The 19285-nt window shown below is 60.4% G+C and overlaps 1 protein-coding gene across 1 annotated transcript in view; it reads left to right on the top strand.

The window, feature by feature from the left end:
- The window catches only part of LOC119092103 (ligand of Numb protein X 2), a 78640-nt gene that overhangs the window by 54418 nt on the left and 4937 nt on the right, over positions 1-19285 (top strand). Inside the window, exons 7-10 of the mRNA XM_037215077.1 lie at positions 3507-3629; positions 7617-7701; positions 12338-12567; positions 16470-16847. Of these exons, the coding sequence (XP_037070972.1) occupies positions 3507-3629; positions 7617-7701; positions 12338-12567; positions 16470-16847 (816 nt within the window). The remainder of the gene's footprint in view (positions 1-3506; positions 3630-7616; positions 7702-12337; positions 12568-16469; positions 16848-19285) is intronic.

Below are 19285 nucleotides of genomic sequence, written 5' to 3'. Positions count from 1 at the left end.
TTGGAGGCGGGCGTGTCCGCCTCACAAAAGAAAAAAACCGAAAGGCCTGGGTGCATTGTGATTGGACGAGTCATAAGGCAGGCCGAGCTGCCGAACAGGTGACGGCATGGCCGCTGGGCAGAATTGTCACAGCACCCGGATGGCCACTTTGTCGGGCGGCCGCGCAGCCGTCGCTACAGCTCTGCCGATCCCGAGATGCCGGCCAAGTGAGAGTGGTCGCTGTATAATGGGGACGGCGCGGCGCCGTGCGGCCGCCACCGGCCGCCTATCGCGCGGCCCTATCGGAGCGGCGACAGGTGACAACGATCTGGCCGTGCTGCGCGTGGCGGCGGGCGGCTGCGGCGCCACAGATCGCGTGTGGGCCGCCCGGCAGTAGGCGGCAGAGCCCGGACGGCATCGCACGCGCCGGCCGGTCACGCGGCGGGCCGCCGCCCCAGCACCGAGACTGCTTGACGGTGACCAGCCGCGCCGCAGCACGGCAGCCGCCGCCGGCCGCCCGCCGCCGGCGGCTTCCGGACAGGGCGCTGCCGGACACGCGCGCGTCGCAGCGGCCCGTGGAGTCGTGCGGCGCGCGGTGCCGAGGCGGCGGGGCTGCCGCGCCGTCCCGTGGATGCGTCCGAGGGTGCGGCCGCGGCGCCGGCGCCCTCCGCCGGCCGCCTGTCGCCGTAGACTGGCCCGCCGCGCTCGCCGCCTCGGTCGGCCGTGCCGACGCGGCGGAGCCGTCGGCGGCCGGCCGGAGCCGGACACGAGCTCGGCACCCCGACGGACGCCAGTTGAGTCGGCGGAACCAGCACCGACAACGCCGTGAGGGGGGGGGGGGGGCGGAGGGGGTACCAGCCGATGAATGGGACGAAGCTGAGGTGGACTGCCGTCCTGCACGAGCGGGTGCCGGAAATGAACTCGGGAAGGGCGTGGCATGCGAATGAATGCATCCGCCGCGGAGAGAACTGGGCTCGGAAGTGGGCAAATGGGATCAGTATTTACGCGTCTGATGTACGCGACGCTCTCGTATATCTACCTTGCAGGCGCACGCTTCCGGACTTGTCCCTTTGAAGTTCAATGAGGCACACGGGATCGATCGTCTCGCATGTTTGATCGCAGAAGTGCTCGTTCGCTCCTTGAAATCTATTTTTCGACGTTCCTCAAGTTTGAAATTAATTTACGCGTCGGCTTTCTGCCCATTAAATCCCAAAAATGTGTCGGTGACCGTACTCGTGAAATGTTAGAACTGGCCAAGGACGGTCTACCCTGTGCCGGAGCTGGCGCGTAGCAGCATTTCGCGTTGCGTAAAACCCTCCGCAGTCTGCCGAAAGGACTGGCGCGAAATTGTCCATTCAGCTGGACGGCACAACTTTCGCGATGGATTCGGGGTATGCGCAGAAGGCTATACTTCGCACACACCCTGAACTCAAAACTAGGCATGCAAGTCGCTTGGTGCATTGTTTCATCCAAATCAGGGCGCAGCATTTCGCTGTTGAAGCTTGTTTGAGAAATTGGGCCCGGATAATCCCGTCATTGGTCAGCGTGTTTGTCTGGCATTGACTCTGCCAAATGCGCCGCTCTTGCTCGTGGAGGCGTGTGGATCAATCTAACGCTGACCCATTTGAAGCCGATTGAAGTGTGCCGCTATTTGAGCGGAGCCGGACATGTGCGCGGGTTATTGTCGGCCCGTCCGGTCCGGTTTTCCCGTCGGGCGACTGTGATTGTCACAAGCTGGTCCAAACGATGGCGGGACATGGTCCGACCCAGCCCACGCAGTGTTCGATTTGTGGTATTGATTAATGTGTCCGTGACCACGCGGGAGACCGTGCGTTCCATGATTGACATGTGGGACTGCGTTTTCCCGAATAATTTAAAACTTATCGGCGGACCTGTTTTTTGAAGCGGGTTTGGCGCGTAGCTGCAGGACGTGCGGCTCCTCTAAGCGAAGGCTGACGGCCGTTCAGTCTGGACATCAGACGTACTCGAAATCGGCGCCATTTTTCATATCCAGCGGTTACGATGCATTTTTCATGTTTTTGATTTATGTCATGACCATGGCGGAGAAGGAGCCGCATGTTCGTGAAATACGGCAGTCGCACGCCGGCTTTTTTACATGAGTCCTGCGGTCAGCTGCCAAACCTGTGTTCTGCTAACCGGCCGGTGTGCTCAGCACGCGAGCGGACTGCACGCGCACTCTTGTGTTCCCGGAACGTGACGGGAGTCTGGACAGGCCGCTATCAGCTGTGTGCTGCAGTTCATATGACTTCGCTGGGGTTTCACTGAAATATGCGTACCCTCGCCGCATAAAGTATAATGGTATGCGGGCGGCTTGCAAAGCGCCCTAACGGTTACGAGATGCTGCCATTTGAGAGGTCTCGCTCCGATGAAAGACTTCGGAGTCTGCGTGGCTCTCTCGACGACGCATTGTGATGCTGGTAAGCTGCCTCCTGCCGTGGTGGAAGTTGGAACGGCATTTGGGTGCGGAACACAATGCCATGGCGTGTGGTAGGCTTCGGGCTGCTGAATTCCGACCCACTTCGGGGAGAGCGTGCGGGACAACGGTCTTTGCCGTAATAACTACAAGCGATTGCGCCGAAATCAGAGACGTCTCCGTTTGTTGCCCGCTGTGCGTTGTTCAGGTCCTGCCTGCGTCCGTGTTTTTTGTTCGATGTTATGATGCTCAGCGCCCAGCGGGCTGAAAGCGTTCTGGCTTGTCGTTCCTGAACATGCACTGTCTTACCGGGTTGATTTTCCGAACGTCGCGTGGGTAAATATTAATAAAACACTTAAACATGATGCGCACCTCATAGCAAGTCAGCACATCAGTTAAACGTGGAACTGGCGATCGCAATTTGTCGGTAAGAAGTGCGCCAATCGCGTCAAGTGCAAATGCCAGCTGCACGCACGCCAAGTCACCATAAAGCGTCACGCAGTCCACCATTTAGCATTTGTATGGAATAATGCATATACTGCAGCATATTGCAAACTCCGATGGACATATCGATAACTTTGAAGTCCATAGCTGCGTGCGTCTGTGCACGCATGTGTGCATGTATTTATGCATGTGTATGTATGTGTATGTATGCAGGTAAGATGTACGCACGCTTCCTGTTGCCATCGTCGACAGCAGGTGTCCGTAAGCGGTGGTCCTCACAGCATGCCCACCGTCCGGCGACAATGGGCTGGACTGTGCAGTCTCTGCGCGGACGGCTTCAGTCGACGCGCATCATTGCTCGCCGAGGCGTCCACTGGCCTGGAGCGCGCCTTGTGACGAATGACGTCACGCGTTAGCGCGTCTTGTGGCCAGTGACGTCACGCGTGACCGTTGACCTTAATGCCGGTACCAGGCTCGTTTGGCTCGCGACTCGACGACGACGACGACTCGATACCACGCGACGGCAGTGCCGTTGACCCGTGTGTGTGTGTGTGGATGCCGTGTCCAGGCGTGAGTGTCGTACCACTGACGAGCGCTGCGAAGTCGACAGACTGCCACGCTCTGTTGACCCGGGGGCTTTCTTTGGCAGCGCTGCGTGGTCATCCAGGAGGTGTTCCCCGACAGCCTGGTGGCCCAGGACGGTCGGCTCCAGCCGGGAGATCAGATCGTCGAGGTCAACGGTGTCGACATGACGAACGCCTCCCACAAAATGGTAATAACCGACCTCCGGCGTCGACATGACGAACGCTTCCCACAGAATGGTAATAACCGACCTCCGGCTTCGATATGACGAACGTCTCCCACAAAATGGTAACAACCGACCTCCGGCGTCGACATGACGAACGTCTCCCACAAAATGGTAATAACCGACCTCCGGCGTCGACATGACGAACGTCTCCCACAAAATGGTAATAACCGACCTCCGGCGTCGTACATCACGCTCGGAGCTCTGGTAACTTTGAAGTGTTCTCCGCTGTGGGGACGTTTAAATGCTGTTTGCCTCTCGTTTTTTATGTAGACATATATATATATATATATATATATATATATATGTATATATGTATGTATAGTTTATAATATTTCATATAACTCAAGCTGCAACTATTATTCGGTGTGTTTAAAACAAGCTCTGTTTATTCAGGCATGCTTTGCTTCAAAGGCGCCCGCAGCGTGTGCATGGCGTGTTTGAAATTAGCCGGATTGGCTCCCAGGTTCGCTGGTGTATCATAGCAAAACCGTATATCGCTATATACCGTCATTCTATTATAAGAGAACATTGCTATGGCTTCGGAAGTGTGTTGGGGGGAAGGGGGGCATGACGTCACATTAAACGCCTAAAGGAGATGATGCAGCACTGCACCTCCCCGACGGAACATCATAAGAGAACAAAACTGTAGGCCACTGGCTAGGTGCGATCCTGTAATTTTCCGCAAACGGTCACGGACGGACGCTTCGTAGACGGAGCTAAGCCGTCCGCAAGGTGGAGTGTAAATCACTTGGCATTAACCGTAAGGCGTAAAGCGTCGTAGGTGCCCATTGCTATGTCAGCTTACCTGTCGGCGGTGACCTCACTGACGGCTGCAGGCCTCAGACGATACCGCGGAGAACAGCTTACGGCATTCATGGCACCGTATGACGCCTCTACGAACAAACTGGTTGTGAACGTCGATGGTATGTGAACGTAGCCGTCTGGCGGCGGGCACAGATATCAGCATTCTGTGCATTGTGTACCCTGGAAAATATCCGAAGCCGTTAGTGGTGGTGTCATGCTCCCTGACTTTGTGGAAGATTTCAGCTTTGTTTGTGCCGGTGCGAAAATGTCACTATCTAGGCGTATTCAGATAGCTTGGATGGCAAGGTTTGCCTCGTTAGCTTACAGGCCAACCCTACCTTCATGTGCACTCGGTGGGAGCGTTGGAGCGTCTTGGGTGTAGAGACGGTGGCGGACCAAGGACATACGAGTATCGACGCGCTTCTGGGAAGTTTTCGCGCGCTCGGTTGGTTCATGCGGAACGCACATAAGTTGCCGGCGTGCGGGCTCCCGGAGGCGTTGCCACGTTTTTGTTTGAAAGAAGTTCGTAGAAATGAGTAAAGTTGGTCCGCGCCTGGGAGAGATATGTCTTCATTCTGCTCGGCGGAAGCAGAAGGTCCTGTGGTGGAGAGGTCCAGTGTGTCTCCGTAGGCGTGAGACACGGACGGCGAGGGTTTCGGCATGCGTCACTCTTCGTCTACCTTGGCTCTTTCATCGCTTTCGCTGGAGAGTGCTCAGCGGGTGGGGTCTTCGGGTCCGTATTTTGTGGCAGCGAGAGAGGAGGCTGTCAGCTTTACTGGAGCTCGATCGATGTGGCAATTGTCCGCTCAGATTGTGCTCTTGTCTGTTTGAGTGACGCAGGTGGTGGAGGCTACCTTCACGTGTTAGTGGTATCCTAGTTGCATGCAATCATGAAACGGTATCACAGTTAACCAAGAACGTTGGAAAGTTATGGATAATTTTCTAAAACTAATGCGAAAATTATGGATCAAATTATTGGGATTTAACTCCATACCGTGCATGAAACCATGCACTGTGTGGGCTTGGCGTGCACCTGGCGCGAGTTAACGACCGCGGCTTCGTAGAAACGGCTTGGCTCTGTGATCGACAGCGGGGCATTTTTTGCGGGCTGCTCAACGGCGGCAGGCTTGAGACCGGTCACACCGTCCGCCGTGGTGGGTCGGCGGCGGCCGCTGACTCACGGGCCGCCCGCCGGTGACTGGATGGGGGAGAGCCAGTCCGGCGGCGGCGCCCCACCGCCGGCGCAGAGGAGCCTCACCCGAGACGCGCCGGCCGGCCCCGCGCGGGGCCGGCCGGCCGGTGCGGTGTCGCAGCGGAAGCCGGCGGGACGGGCCGTGGCCATCACCGAGCGCGCGGGTTGCCACGCGCTGTCACTGTCGGTCGGGTGATGCGATTGGGGGACGCGCGTGCCGGGCTAGTAAAGGCCTGTGTTCAGGGCTGCGTTTGGCCCGCGGTGTTGGTGTAGTAAAGTCCGCCGCCTGCACGTGTTACCAATCTCAGGATCCGATTTTACGTCCATTTCTGCGGTGAGATGTGGGATTATTTGTGAAAATCCCTGGTAAAACTGGGGTTTTTGATGGAAGGCAGAAGGATGCAGGAATTTCGGACTTCATTAGCGGCCGACGCCGAAAGTAAGCCCCACTGGAATTTGCTCTCATCTTAAGTCCAAGGCCTCATTATTACCAGTTCGCCAACAATTCTCTGCCGGCTTCACTGTAGACGTATCCAGCATAGCGACCCCTTACTAGCATCACAGAGTTGCATGTATGATGACTTGCGTCTCGTGCCAATTAAATGGATTATTTGTCTTCGTTAAATTCACAGAAAATTGACGGGCACGTTCTGTTACGTAACAACTGGCTGTTGTTTATGCCATCGTCATCATTAGTGTCACGGCCATTTCTCCTGATAATGACAGCATGCATGCGATTTTCCCGTCGTGAATGGTTACAATGGTCACGAATACTAAGCACACACTGACCACAAGACACTAACCACAAGATAAGACCAATCTTTTTATAAGCTACCGTGGACGAAACCAGGAGCGTGGGCCAAGTGGGGCCCACTGGAGTGCTTAAGCAGTGTAGAAATGAGAGGCTTCGCAGTGGCATCATTGCGGTCTGACTGTGAAGGCTGCAAACAAGCTCGGCCAGGCACGAATCGTCCGGTACCCGCAAGCATTGGGTGTTGACGGAATTTCCGAATTTATTAGTGGATGCACGCATTGTGGAGAAGTTCGGTGTGTTCGGAAATACATAGGAAATGAATATGATATGAAATTGTCTGATTTAGTATTAAGTCTCTGATGGTTGTATGTGCGTTGTCGCGGATACGTGCACGAAATGATTTATTCGCTGCATTATATGCAGGAATGGCTCAAACTATGACGGTGCAGTGGCGCTCACGGCCCTATGACCAGAGCCGTCTAAAGCTAATGCGCGCTCACGGCCCCGTGATCAGAGCCGTTTGAAGCCACCACGCGCTCACGGCCCTGTGATCAGAGCCGTCTAAAGCTACTGCGCGCTCACGGCCCTGTGATCAGAGCCGTTTGAAGCCACCACGCGCTCACGGCCCTGTGATCAGAGCCGTTTGAAGCCACCACGCGCTCACAGCTCTGTGATCAGAGCCGTCTGCAGCCGCCGCGCGCTCACGGCTCTGTGATCAGAACCGTCCGCAGCCGCCGCGCGCTCGCTGCCGAGCCGGGCCTCCGTCAGAGGTGTGCATTAGGCAAATGGCCGACGGCCGGTCGCCTCACGAAATGTCAGCGGGCCGCCCGGCGGCGCGCGCGTGCCCGGGCCGAACACGCCGGAACCGGAAGGAGGCGCCGGGGGACGCCCGACCCTGTCCCGCCTGGCCGTTGCCATGATGTAATGAGCTCTGGGGGCTGGGTGGTGGGGGTATGCCTGCTCGCTTTCCTGTAGAGCGACGGCGACGGCGCGTATCGAGGGAGACGACAGTGCATCCGGAGCTGTAATAGTTGATCCTTGATAGCATAGACTAATTGAACGCTGAGGTGCAACGCGATCTGTGTTTGCCGCACTGAGCGCATCTGTTGCCAGGTGTATTGACTATAACCCTGGCGCCGGCGCCGGTGCCGGCCGCTGCCCGGAGCTCCCGCATGACGGAGCCGGCCTGCTGGTGTTTCAGATCTGCCAGGCCCTGAAGGTGCAGACGCCCGTGCTACAGCTGGGCGTGTACCGCGAGAAGATCGACCCGCCGCCGCCCTCTGACGGTACGTGCCTCCGGAGGGGACGCACCGCGCTGACGGACAGTACATGCCTCTGGAGGGGGCACACCGCGCTGATGGGTCAGCACGTGCCTCCGGAGGGGACGCACCGCGCTGATGGACAGAACGTGCCTCTGGGGGGGGGGGGGGGGGGGGCACACCGCGCTGACGGACAGTACGTGCCTCCGGAGGGGACGCACCGCGCTGATGGACAGTACGTGCCGCCGGAGGGGGCACACCGCGCTGACGGACAGTACGTGCCTCCGGAAGGGGCGCACCGCGCTGATGGACAGTACGTGCCGCCGGAGGGGACGCACCGCGCTGACGGCGCCAGCCAGAGGCATGCCCCGGCATGTGCCGCGTCTGCCGGCAGCGTTTGGAAATGAACCGCGCGGTCTTTGTATTGCATGGCGCATTTACCGGCTGGTCCAGGAGTGCACATGTTGGACAGAATCGCTTTTGTCAGCATTGATCAGAGGATCGATGGACGTGTGTTATGTAAGCGGCCTGTCCGCTCATGACCTGGCGGCAGCGGCGCTTTGTTGCGAAAACGTCCCAGCTGGCGCCTTGCATAACTTTCCCATGCAAACTTCTGTGTTGTCCTCTGGATCCCAGCTCAGGTTTCCGCACAGCGGGGCGAACTGGGCTAGCAACCGCTGCAGCGCCTGACACGCCTGCCGTCGCCGTCGGCGCTGCTGGTCAGGATGGCGCTCACGTAACCCGCCTGCAGCGGGACTCTATCCTGCTGGACGCCCCGGTCGGCCCGTGCGCTGACGGCTGACCACTTTTCTGTGGGGCGAGCGCCGCCGCCGCCGCTCGCGGCCGTGACGGGCTCTGGCGGCGCCGGCAGCCTGCCAGAGTCGGGCCCGCGAGACGAGCTCAGGCCGGCGCAGCCGCCTGGTTCCGCTTTGATTTACGGTTTGCGCTGAGGAATGCTGCTCGGCGGGAAGGGGGGAAGGTCAGACCAAGGACGATATCATTTGGGGGAGGACAAGGACAGGGGTGGACCAAGGACAGGTCGGACCAAGGACGGTCATCAGTCGGCGACGTTTGAGGCGGCAGAGACGGGGGCCTCCACTGACAGCTTCGGGAAGCTGCCGCCCACAAGCTGACGGCGAGACGGAGAGCATCGACACGCTCTGCTGTGGCGACGGTCGTTGGCCTTACCCTTATCTGGGTCTCTTTCTTTCTCGCTTCCTGTCTTTCTGCCTTTCTTTCCGTCTTCTTTCCGTCTTCCTTTTTTCGTCTTCTTTCTTTCGTTTCCGTCTTCTTCCGCTTCTGTCGTCTTTCTGTCTGTCTTTCTGGTCTTCTTTCTGTGCTTCTTTCTTTTCTTTTCTGCTCTTTCCTGCTGTCTTTTTCTGTCTTTCTTTCTAGGCTTCTTTCTTTCTGGCTGTCTTTCTTTCTGGCCTTTCTTTCTGCTGTTTTCTTTCTGGCTATTCTTTCCGTCTTTTTTCTGGCGGTCTTTCTTGTGTCTTCTTTCTGTCTTTCTTTTGCTGCTCTTTCTGCTGTCTTTTCTTCTGGTGTCTTTCTTTCTGGCTGTCTTTCTTTCTGGCTGTCTTTCTTTCTGGCTGTCTTTCTTTCTGGCTGTCTTTCTTTCTGGCTGTCTTTCTTTCTGGCTGTCTTTCTTTCTGGCTTGTCTTTCTTTCTGGCTGTCTTTTTTCTGGCTGTCTTTCTTCTTTCTTCTTCTCTCTCTCTCTCTCTCTCTCTCTCTCTCTCTCTCTCTCTCTCTCTCTCTCTCTCTCTCTCTCCTCTCTCTCTCTCTCTCTCTCTCTCTCTCTCTCTCTCTCTCTCTCTCTCTCTCTTCTCTCTCTCCGCTCTCTCTCTCTCTCTCTCTCTCTCTCTCTCTCTCTCTCTCTCTCTCTCTCTCTCTCTCTCTCTCTCTCTCTCTCTCTCTCTCTCTCTCTCTCTCTCTCTCTCTCTCTCTCTCTCTCTCTCTCTCTCTCTCTCTCTCTCTCTCCTCTCTCTCTCTCTCTCTCCTCTCCTCTCTCTCTCTCTCTCACTCTCTCTCTCTCTCTCCTCTCTCTCTCTCTCTCTCTCTCTCTCTCTCTCTCTCTCTCTCTCTCTCTCTCTCTGCTCCTCTCTCTCTCTCTCTCTCTCTCTCTCTCTCTCTCTCTCTCTCCCCCGCTCTCCCTCTCGCGCCGCGCGCTCGTACTCTGCCACTTGCTGCGGATACTTTGCTGGATTTGACAATCTTATACTATTTGTTTGTGCCGCGTTCATTCCGCTCCTTTATCTATCGCGCTGACGTCAGTAGTCGTAAGGCTCAAAGCTTAGAAGCAAAAAGTAGTGGCCACTTGCAACACTAATAATTTGTAGTGTTGGTGTTGTTCCTGGGCGTTGCTTTGCGCGCGAATTTCGATTTCGTAAGCGTTTTTCTGGACGAAGTTGCGGCTTGTCGATCGCGCTCGTGCTTGGAAAAGTTAGCGGCAGCAATGCATTTTGGCTGCAATAGATTCGTTCTTGTTCATTTAGCGTTAGCGAATCAACAGGCGTCATCCGGCATCCTAGTTTTGCTTCGACGGTTCATTTCGTTTCTAATTAGTTAATGCGCTTCATTTGTCCGCATCTCCCTTCTGGCTTTCCCTTTGCAATCTTCTAATTCCGCTGCCCACTCTCCGGCTCTTCCGCTCCTGCCGTCGGCTGCCCGTTATCTGGCGGTGCCGGGACGCAGTCAGCCGCCTCGTGCGCCGTTTGGCGACCCCGGCCTCAGACGGGGCGGGCCCGAGCCGGCGGCCAGCGCACCGGTCCGACGGCTGGGCGGCGCGGCGGCTGCGGCAGCAACGGACGTGACTGGGTCGATACGCTGCGTGGCGAGGGTGCACGCGCGCGTGAGATTGTCGGGGCTGTCGGTGGGCACTCAACACGCCGTGACAGGCTGCAAATGGCCGCATATCGGGATATAGGGGTGACACCAGTTTTGGCTTCCACCGATCATGGTTGACTGCATGGAGGGATTACGAACTATGCATGCTGGAGTACGCCATACGGTGTTTGGTAAACGACATTGCAATGCTAAATAACGGTTGTGTTGATTTCTGTTACATCAAATTGCTTGTTGAGTATGCTATTTGTATTTATTTAGCACTGCAACGTCGTCGTTCAACCAGTATCTCCCGGCATATTGAAGGTCGTTCACCCAGCATAAGAACTTCCAACTTATAATGCCGAAAAATCAGGACCTGAAGGCCTTACTTATGTTGTGGGAAGTACTGTCTTCCTCGGAACAGGTGCATTAAGTACCTTTTTGTGGCAAGTTCCTCAGTACGGCTGTTGCTTGGCCATCGTAGAGCTATGATCATATCAGAACGTTTAAACTAGGCTTTGCAAAATGAACATAGGCATAGAAAAGGCGTTTTATTTATGCTTCCATCAGCATTCAATTTGCACGAGATTAATTGCATCATTTCAGTCTGAGGCTTGAACTGGGATGAAATCCACGGCTCTTCTGGGCGCCATTAGTAGTCTCTGTAATTAAATACCTTAATTAATTTCCTTCTTCCGCGACACGCAAACGATCTGTGGCAGCGGTTTGTGTCCTGGAATGCATGCCGCCGCCTCGGCTGACCCCGGCCACCTGGAAAAGGCGTCCGGGCTCGATGGGACCGGCCGAAATGAACCGTTGCCAGCGCCGGAACGGCCCAGGTCGGCGCTGGCTGACCTGGCGTGGTCGCTGTCGCCGGAATCTCTGTGCGTGTTTTTTTCGGCCAACAGCGCGTCCGGAAGCCCGCCGGGGTCATCACGGGGTCGATGATAGCGGCGAGCAATAGCGGCTCGGGGAGAGAGCGGTCGGCGGCGCCCCCAGCCGCGGGCGCGCGTGAACGAGAGGCGTCGTAATGAGCAGGGCCGCGGCGCGGGCGTGGAAAACAGCACGCGCGCCGGCGCCGATTGCTGTTGGTGATGAGCGCAGCAGCTGGCGGTGTGGTGTAATGGACACTTCTGTAATTATTGTTATCGTGCGCGTCATACGAGCAGAGTGCTTATTGGTGTGCGCGGTCCGGAGGGAAACACGTATATTTAGTTTCCTGTCTGCCGTCCTGGTCTCTCGTCTCATCTCGTCTTGTCTCGTTTCTCCTTATCACTCATCTCGTCTCGTTTCTCCTCACCACTCATCTCGTCTCTCCTCTCCTGCCCTCCCCTCTCCTCTCATCTCCTGCCCTCTTGTCTCCTCTCCCCTCCTCTCCTCTCTCTTCTCTCTCTCCTCTCCTCTTTCTCGTCTCGTCTCGTCTCGTCTCGTCTCGTCTCGTCTCGTATCTCCTCTCCTCTCCTCTCCTCTCCTCTCCTCTCTTCTCCTCTCGTCTTCTCTTCTCTCTCCTCTCTCCCCTCTCCTCTCCTCCCCTCCCCCTCCCCTCCCCTCCCCTCCCCTTTCAAGTACCCACGCCGCGTTCGTCGTCTGACACGCTAGAGGACCTTAAAAACACTTCTTAACACAGGACGTGAGATAAACACGTTCTTAACAAGATTTTCAGTTGGTGACGGCCAGCCCACCGACCACTCGCACATGTGGATACGCCCTGCTGCAGAGCCTGGGTCCGTGTGCGTCAGCTGACGGGCCGTGCTGCCGTCCTGCCGTCCGCAGTGTCGGTGCGGCGACCGGTGCCGCGCGCCAGCGGCTGCCTGACGCGGAGTGTGCTGTCGCCCTCAGATCCGGAGCTGCACACGGTGACGCTGGAGAAGGCGCCCGGCCAGACGCTGGGCATCAAGCTGGTGTCGCGCCGCTGCGGCCCGGCCGGCGACGGCGTGCACGTGGCCGAGGTGATCGGCGGCTCGGCCGCCTCGCAAGACGCCCGCCTGCGCCGCGACGACCGCATCCTCTACATCAACGGCCGCGACGTGCGTCACGGCCGACTGCAGCTGGCCTGCGAGCTCATACAGGTGCGCCGCGGCCCGTCTCCGCGCCCGCGGTCCGTGCGCCGCCCGCCGCCATCCCCCCCCCCCCCCCTCTCCCTCCCTTCAGCCGGTGACCGCTGGCGGGATGGCGCGGCCGCTGTCGGCGGCTCCCCGGGCGCCGGTCAGGTCGGCGCGAGTGCGCCCGTCGGTATTAGCGAGATGTGTCCGGCGTCGGTTGTGGCTGGCGGGTGGCGCGCCGACGGCGTCCGCCGCCGCGCCGCGCGCGCGGGCCGTCGCCGCCCTCGTAAATCATCCGCGGACGTCCCGCCGACTCCCGGGGGGCGCGCGCGCGAAAATGGGTCATTACGCGCCGTTATGAGTCGTCGGCGGACGTTTTCTCGTCATCAGGGACGTCGCCGGTGCGCGGAAAGGCTGTTACGCCCGGCCCGTAAACAGGCGACGGCGGTCGGGCGACGGCGGCAGTGGCGGCGATAAGGCGCTGTCGCCGCTGCTGTGGGCGACGGCGCCGGCTGCGCGGAGAGGCCCTCCGTCACACCGGTGCCAGTCGCGACGCTCGGCGTGCGACGGTAGTGTGTGTGTGTGTGTGTCGGCGCTGGCGAGGATGGGAGCGGCGCGCCTCTCACGGACTGGACGTCCGCCGCCGGCGCGCCGCTGCCGCCCTTGTCGGGAGCGTCAGAGGCGATCCGGAAGGTGACCAAGAGTAGCGCTGCGGCTGCGGCTGTCGAGTTAGAGCCAGTCGGCGGCGGCGTTCACTGCCGCCCGCCGCCAGCGTCCGGTCTCGTCCCCGCGGCGTGAGGATACGTGATCTCCACCTCGCCGTACCGGCGCCGGTCCGACACATGCAGCGCCGGGCGCGCTGGCCGCTGGAGGATCGCCAGCGAGTCCGGAGCTGTCCGCCTCCTCAGTGGCGGCCTAATGGCCGTGGCGGGGCCGTTCTCGGAGGTGCTGCTGACACGGCGCTGTCGGCTACTGGGCATGCTGCCCGTGGGCGTGTGGTGCCGCGGCCGCGGGTGGCCGTGCTTTGTACCGTTGCCGGCGGAGACGCCGGCCTGGCTGGCCGGAGTCGCGGACCGCGGCGGGAGGGACGGCGCGGAAGATGGAACCGTAGGTGGCTCCTGTTCCGGCAGACGGGGTTGGGTAGGGAGGGGAGAGGCGTGCTTCTGACTGACTTAGCAAGATATACGACTGAACCGGCCAAGCAGCAGAGACTGGCTTAAGCAGCCGGCTAGAGCCAGAGCGACTGTGACGTCCGTGATTGCGGATTAATTGGACCGGTGAGTGATGGCGTCGGCTTTGTAGGCCCTAAGTTGACACAGAAGCCGTGCTGGCGGCCGCGGGAGGCCGGCCCGGAGCGGGCCACTCCCCGAGCGCTCCACTGGCGCACCCGAGCCCGGTCTGACCGGCCGGCCCCGGCGGCTGCCCCACGGCGGCTGCCGGGCCGTCCGTGGGCGCCGGCCTGTTGTGGTCGGTCGCGCGGCGCGTTTCCTGGGAACGTCCGGCGGCGTGGCGGCCGGGTGACGACCCCACCTGTGAGTCAGCTCGCCATCGATCCCGCGCATACCGGCGGCGGCTCTCCCGGAGCGGCCCGCTCGGCCGGCCGGGGACGGCACCGTCCGCGACCGCAGACTTCGTTGCGGCGCCCGCCCGCGGCCGGCAGACGGCGTGGGGCCTCCCCGCTCTGGTGTCGCGCCAGGTGGCCGGGTGGTTCCTCCCCGGCGGCCGGCGCCCGCGAACCTTGACACCACCGTCGCCGCGCCGGCGTCGGGGGCCGCCGCACGCGGCCGGCAGACGGCGTGGGGCCTCCCCGCTCTCGTGTCACGCCAGGTGGCTGGATGGTTCCTCCCCGGCGGCCGGCATCCGCGAACCTCGACACCATCGTCGCCGCGCCGGCGTCGGGGGCCGCCGCACGCGGCCGGCAGACGGCGTGGCGTGGGCGCCGGCACCGGTGGCGCCCCCACGCGAGTACCTGCACCGCGGTCGCCTCAGCGCCGGGCGCGGCGGCGGTGTCTGGGCCCCGTCTGGCCGGCTGCCGTCACTGACGGCACGCGCGGTCGATGCTGACAGCTGGCGGCCCGGAGTGGCACCGGCAGCTCGTCTGTACCGTTATATGTTGGGGAACGTGCAGTCTCACTGGGTCGCGCTCTTGTTGGGGGGGGGGGGGGGGGGGGGTCGCTCGGTAGCCAAGCAGGTGTCTCACTGGGGAGTGGGTACTGGATCACCTGACAGAGTCCATGACTCCTGTTTTATGGAGCCAAAAAGTGACGGTAGCGCTCTTTATCATGCTCTCGCCGTGCTCGAGTAGCTTTGTGCTGTCACATGGTTGTGTCAACATCGTTCACCGGGTGTTGCGAGAGTTCTCAGAAATCGTGTGTCGCCTTGGTTCTGCCTTCATCATTTCTTAATTAGGCCGCGCGAAACTCTGCTCTGCACCGCCGACGCTAATTGGCAATTATACGACCACGAAAGCAAAAGTCACACCACCCGACTGGCGTGTTTGTCGACCTTGTCTGACCATATCCCCAAGCACGAGGTGTCGGAGCGGTAGCACTCAACAGGCGGGACCGCCGCCCGCTGTGGGTGGCCCGTTGCGGACATTGCCGAGAGGCTTCTCGCCTGGCAGTGGCGCATGAGAGCTGGAACGTCGGCCATGCCCGCTGGGCACCGCCGGTCATCGCGCCGGTCGCGACGGGATGACGGCGTCTGACGAGCGGCGCCCTCTGCGCCCCGCCCCGGCGGGCGAGCTCTCCGCTGGGGCGGGCGTGCCGCCGCTGGACACGGAGAGCTTCAGCCGACCTGGCGCGTCCCGTCCGGCCTCGGCTATTTCCGACGGCGGCGCGGTCGGGCGGGCGCCTGTCAGCGTGGACGTGTCTGGCGTGACCTGCGCCATTCTCTGGTGTGGTCCCCTGGTTCGGCGGGGTCGGGTCCGGCCGGATCCAGCCTCACCTGACTTCACCTGACCTCACCTGACCTCACCTGACCTCACCTGACCGGTGCACGGTCTCCGTCGTCTCGCCGCCCGGACGGACGCGGCGCGGGTGGCCGGTATCGCAGATGCCGACGCAGATCCCGGTCGAGATCCTGGCGGCGCCTGATGAGAAAACTTCCGTCGTCCGCCCTTTGTGTGCGGCGGCGAGTCGCGGCCCGGGGGCTCGGTGTCGGCGGCGCCGACAGGGGACGCGATGCGGCCTCGGCCGGCGTCTCCCGACACCAGTCCGGCGATGTGCCGACGCCCCGGCCGGCGTCTCCCGACACCAGTCCAGGGATGTGCCGACGCCCCGGCCGGCGTCTCCCGACGCCAGTCCGGCGATGTGCCGACGCCCCGGCCGGCGTCTCCCGACACCAGTCCGGCGATGTGCCGACGCCCCGGCCGGCGTCTCCCGACGCCAGTCCGGCGATGTGCCGACGCCCCGGCCAGCGTCTCCCGACACCAGTCCGGCGATGTGCCGACGCCGGTCGCCCGCTGGCCTTGCATCCCCGGCATTGTCGCCGGGTGGCGGAGCCATGCATCCGGACAGCCGTGATCAGTTCAGTTTGGAGGGAGCGTTTTGAGACGCTGGCTGGGGGCGGGCTGGTGCCACCCGCTGTAGACAAGTCGCTGTTGGGTGCCGTCGGCGAATGGCGTAACGTGAGTTGGCTCAGCTGTCGTGCTGAGCTTCCGACGGCGGTTAGAGCGTGTTTGGAGCATAGGTGCAGGCTGACCGGCGCCTTTGTCCGTGCCGCCCTCCTCGTCCAGTGATTTCACAGAGCAACTCCACTATCGGCATGATGGTACTGCGCCGTTTCCCCATCTCATCCCGGGCTCTCCATCCGACTCCGACGTGGCCGTTTCCGTTACCAGTCGACCTTCGGCCAGGCGCCACACACGTGTATGCGACATCACCGTGCCGCTGGCTCTCGCCCTGACACCGGCGTCCGTCCGTCCCCAGAACAACTCGACCGTCAGCCTGGTGGTGTCGCGGTCGCCGCCGCCGCCGAGCGGCGACGACGCCGTGGACGGCCTCTTCCGCAGCGAGCCGGGCCTGGCCGTGGCGCACGCGCGCACCAAGTCGGCGCCGGAGCGACTGTCGCAGCCGGGGCCGGCGGCGGCGGCGGCGCCGGCGGCCGGCCGCGACCAGCCGGACCGCGCCATCTGTCGGCAGGCGCGCGGCGAGTCGATGGACCACCTGTCGGCGCCGGACCCGCCGCCGCCGGCGCCGCCGCTGCCGGCCAAGCCGGGCGAGCACCGGCGCCGCGGCAAAGAGCTGCGCCGCAGCCTGCGCATCGAGGGCGACGTGCTGCAGCAGAAGACGGTCACCATCGCCAAGGTGAGCCGCTGGAGGGAGCGGCGGCCGCTCGCGCTCCAGCGAACGGCGGCCTCGGCGAACGCGTGGCACGGTCGGTATCCCGGGTGTGTGTGTGGGAGGGGGGGGGGGGGGGGAGGAGGAGGCTCAGCTCTCGGTCGGCTGATCCACGCACTGGCTGGGGCGATGGCGGCGTTGGCAGACCGGAGGGCGGACTCAGACCGGGGGACGCCGGTGCCCGCCGCGCGTGGTTCCGAGCCCGAGCCCGAGCGGCGCCGCCGCCAGCGTCCGACGGGCCAGTTTTGTTTTAATCTGAGTTACTGCTGGCGCAGCGCAAACTTCACCGTGTAGTTCGTGCCGGTCCACAATTTGTTCGTAATCCGCGGATCGACCTTTCCGCTGCAGGGGCGTAGTTGATGGCGCCGCAGTGTTACGGTCCCGCTGGGAAGTGTTTGCATGGGTGTGGTCGCTGTAGCGCCATTTGGACTTGTCGGGCGTCCTTTCAGTCATCCCGCTGGGTCGTGACATTGCGTAATTTGTTGTCGCTGTGACTGACGAGAGCTCTCCCACTTTGATGTTATTTGCGAGAGGACTCCGACGGTGATGGCTATAATTGTCGACTCCGATGTTTGAACGTGAACCAGAACTGTCAGTTTAATTATCCAAGCAACTGAAATCATGAGGCCTGCCAGGTCGTAAATCGATGCGCCACGGGTTATGTTAATGAGCTTGCTGATGGATTCGATGGTGTTGGTGCTGCCTTGTGCCGTTCCGACAGCTCAGTACTGTCGGTATGGTGTGCTATGGTGTAAAGCGGGCCGGAGACAGAGAAGTGACGCTATCATGGTTCAAATGCGTCGCGGCGCCCGTGCGGTCCGCAAGCAGTTCCTGAGCTCTCTTCGCTTGTAGGGACTCGTGCGTCATTGTGCCTCGAGACTTTTGTGTCGGTGTTGTTGTCGATGAGATTGTCTGGATTACGTTATGGTTAAGAGGAGAAGGCGCGCGTGAAATGTCGCGGAAAGGGCCAATGCAGCCGCGAAAAGTGTGGGACGGGAGACCAGTCAAGACCGGCCGGCAAGATAACGGCTCTGACTGCGGGCCGCCCCCTCATTCCCACCGGTCCGTCTCGTCGTTCTCAGTCACACCTGTCTCAGTTCCACCGGTCCGTCTCGTCGTTCTCGGTCCCACCGGTCCGTCTCGTCAGTCTCAGTCACGCCGGTCTTAGTCCCACCGGTTCGTCCTGTCGGTCTCAGTCGCACCAGTCTCGTCAGTCTCAGTCACGCCGGTCTTATTCCCACCGGCCCGTCCTATAAGTCTCAGTCACACCAGTCTCAGTCACACCGGTCCGTCCCGTCAGTCTCAGTCACGCCGGTCTCAGTCCCACTGGTCCGTCCCGTCAGTCTCAGTCACACCGGTCTCAGTTCCACCGGTCCGTCTCGTCAGTCTCAGTCACATCGGTCTCAGTCTCACCGGTCAGCTGGGGCCGTCTCGTCCCATTTGCAGCAGACACCGTTCCTGAGGCATAACCTGGGCAGCTCACCTGGGAGGCCGGATGGCCCTGTTTGTATTCGCGCGAATGAAAGGCCGTGTTTGTTCTGTACTCCCCCAGCTTTGTATAGCGTATTTGCCGCGATAAAGCAGCGACTTCGGGTGATGATGTGCGGCCGGGTGGTCGTGCAGCTCTTCCGATCTGCACATTGTTCAGCATCATACAGTTTGGGGTGCAATATGTTAAATACGCTATTTCTTTCGGAGATCCGGCGCCAGAGACATTTGCTAATGGAATTCGGGGCAAAGGGCTGACCTGGTTAGCGGCATGTGAGGGGTCACGATCCGGCCGCGTGGGACGCCCTGGTCAGACCAGCTGCAGTGTGGACCCCTCCCAGCTCGACGGAAGCTGCCGCGCTGCTTGGCCCGACCTGGGCACCGGACGCCACGTGGCTAATGCTCTCGCAACCTCTGAAACCGAACACGTATTGGCTGGGGTATAAGAGCTTGTCTGTGCGCTCTGGGCAACACTTTTCTCCGTTCAGCCCCTGCGGCGCACCCGTCACTTGGCTCTTTGTTGGTCCCTGGTCTCGAGACACAAGCCTTTGTTGCGATTCGTCGAAAATTGAAAAGGAAGCCTGCCGGCTACGGTCTACAGTTGCGGGCTGGTTTATTGCTGGTTGGGTGACACTCGAGTACAAGTGTCCCGTGTGATCTTGTTTGTTCTTTCGCAGTCATTTTGAAGCGTGCTGGGAAACGAGTCTTGCGAGACGCACTTTTTCGTAAACCAGTGCTCGGGTAAAAAGACATTTGGGACGGAATGACACTTTCCAATTTTGTGTACAGGGCGCAGGAAAACGCTTGCACATGCCAGCTTTCCATTTGCCGCGTTATCGAAATGAGATCTGGAGGTATCTCGCCAAAAATAGAAAGTAAACGCAAGCTTTTATCAGCTGCAGGCCCACTTTTTCATC

The sequence above is a fragment of the Pollicipes pollicipes genome, unplaced genomic scaffold (assembly GCF_011947565.3).
Source record: "Pollicipes pollicipes isolate AB1234 unplaced genomic scaffold, Ppol_2.1 Scaffold_3447;HRSCAF=4054_pilon_pilon_pilon, whole genome shotgun sequence".
In the NCBI taxonomy this organism is placed as follows: Eukaryota; Metazoa; Arthropoda; class Thecostraca; order Pollicipedomorpha; family Pollicipedidae; genus Pollicipes; species Pollicipes pollicipes.
The sequence above is the reverse complement of the archived record's forward strand: the minus strand, read 5'-3'. Positions and strand labels throughout refer to the sequence as shown.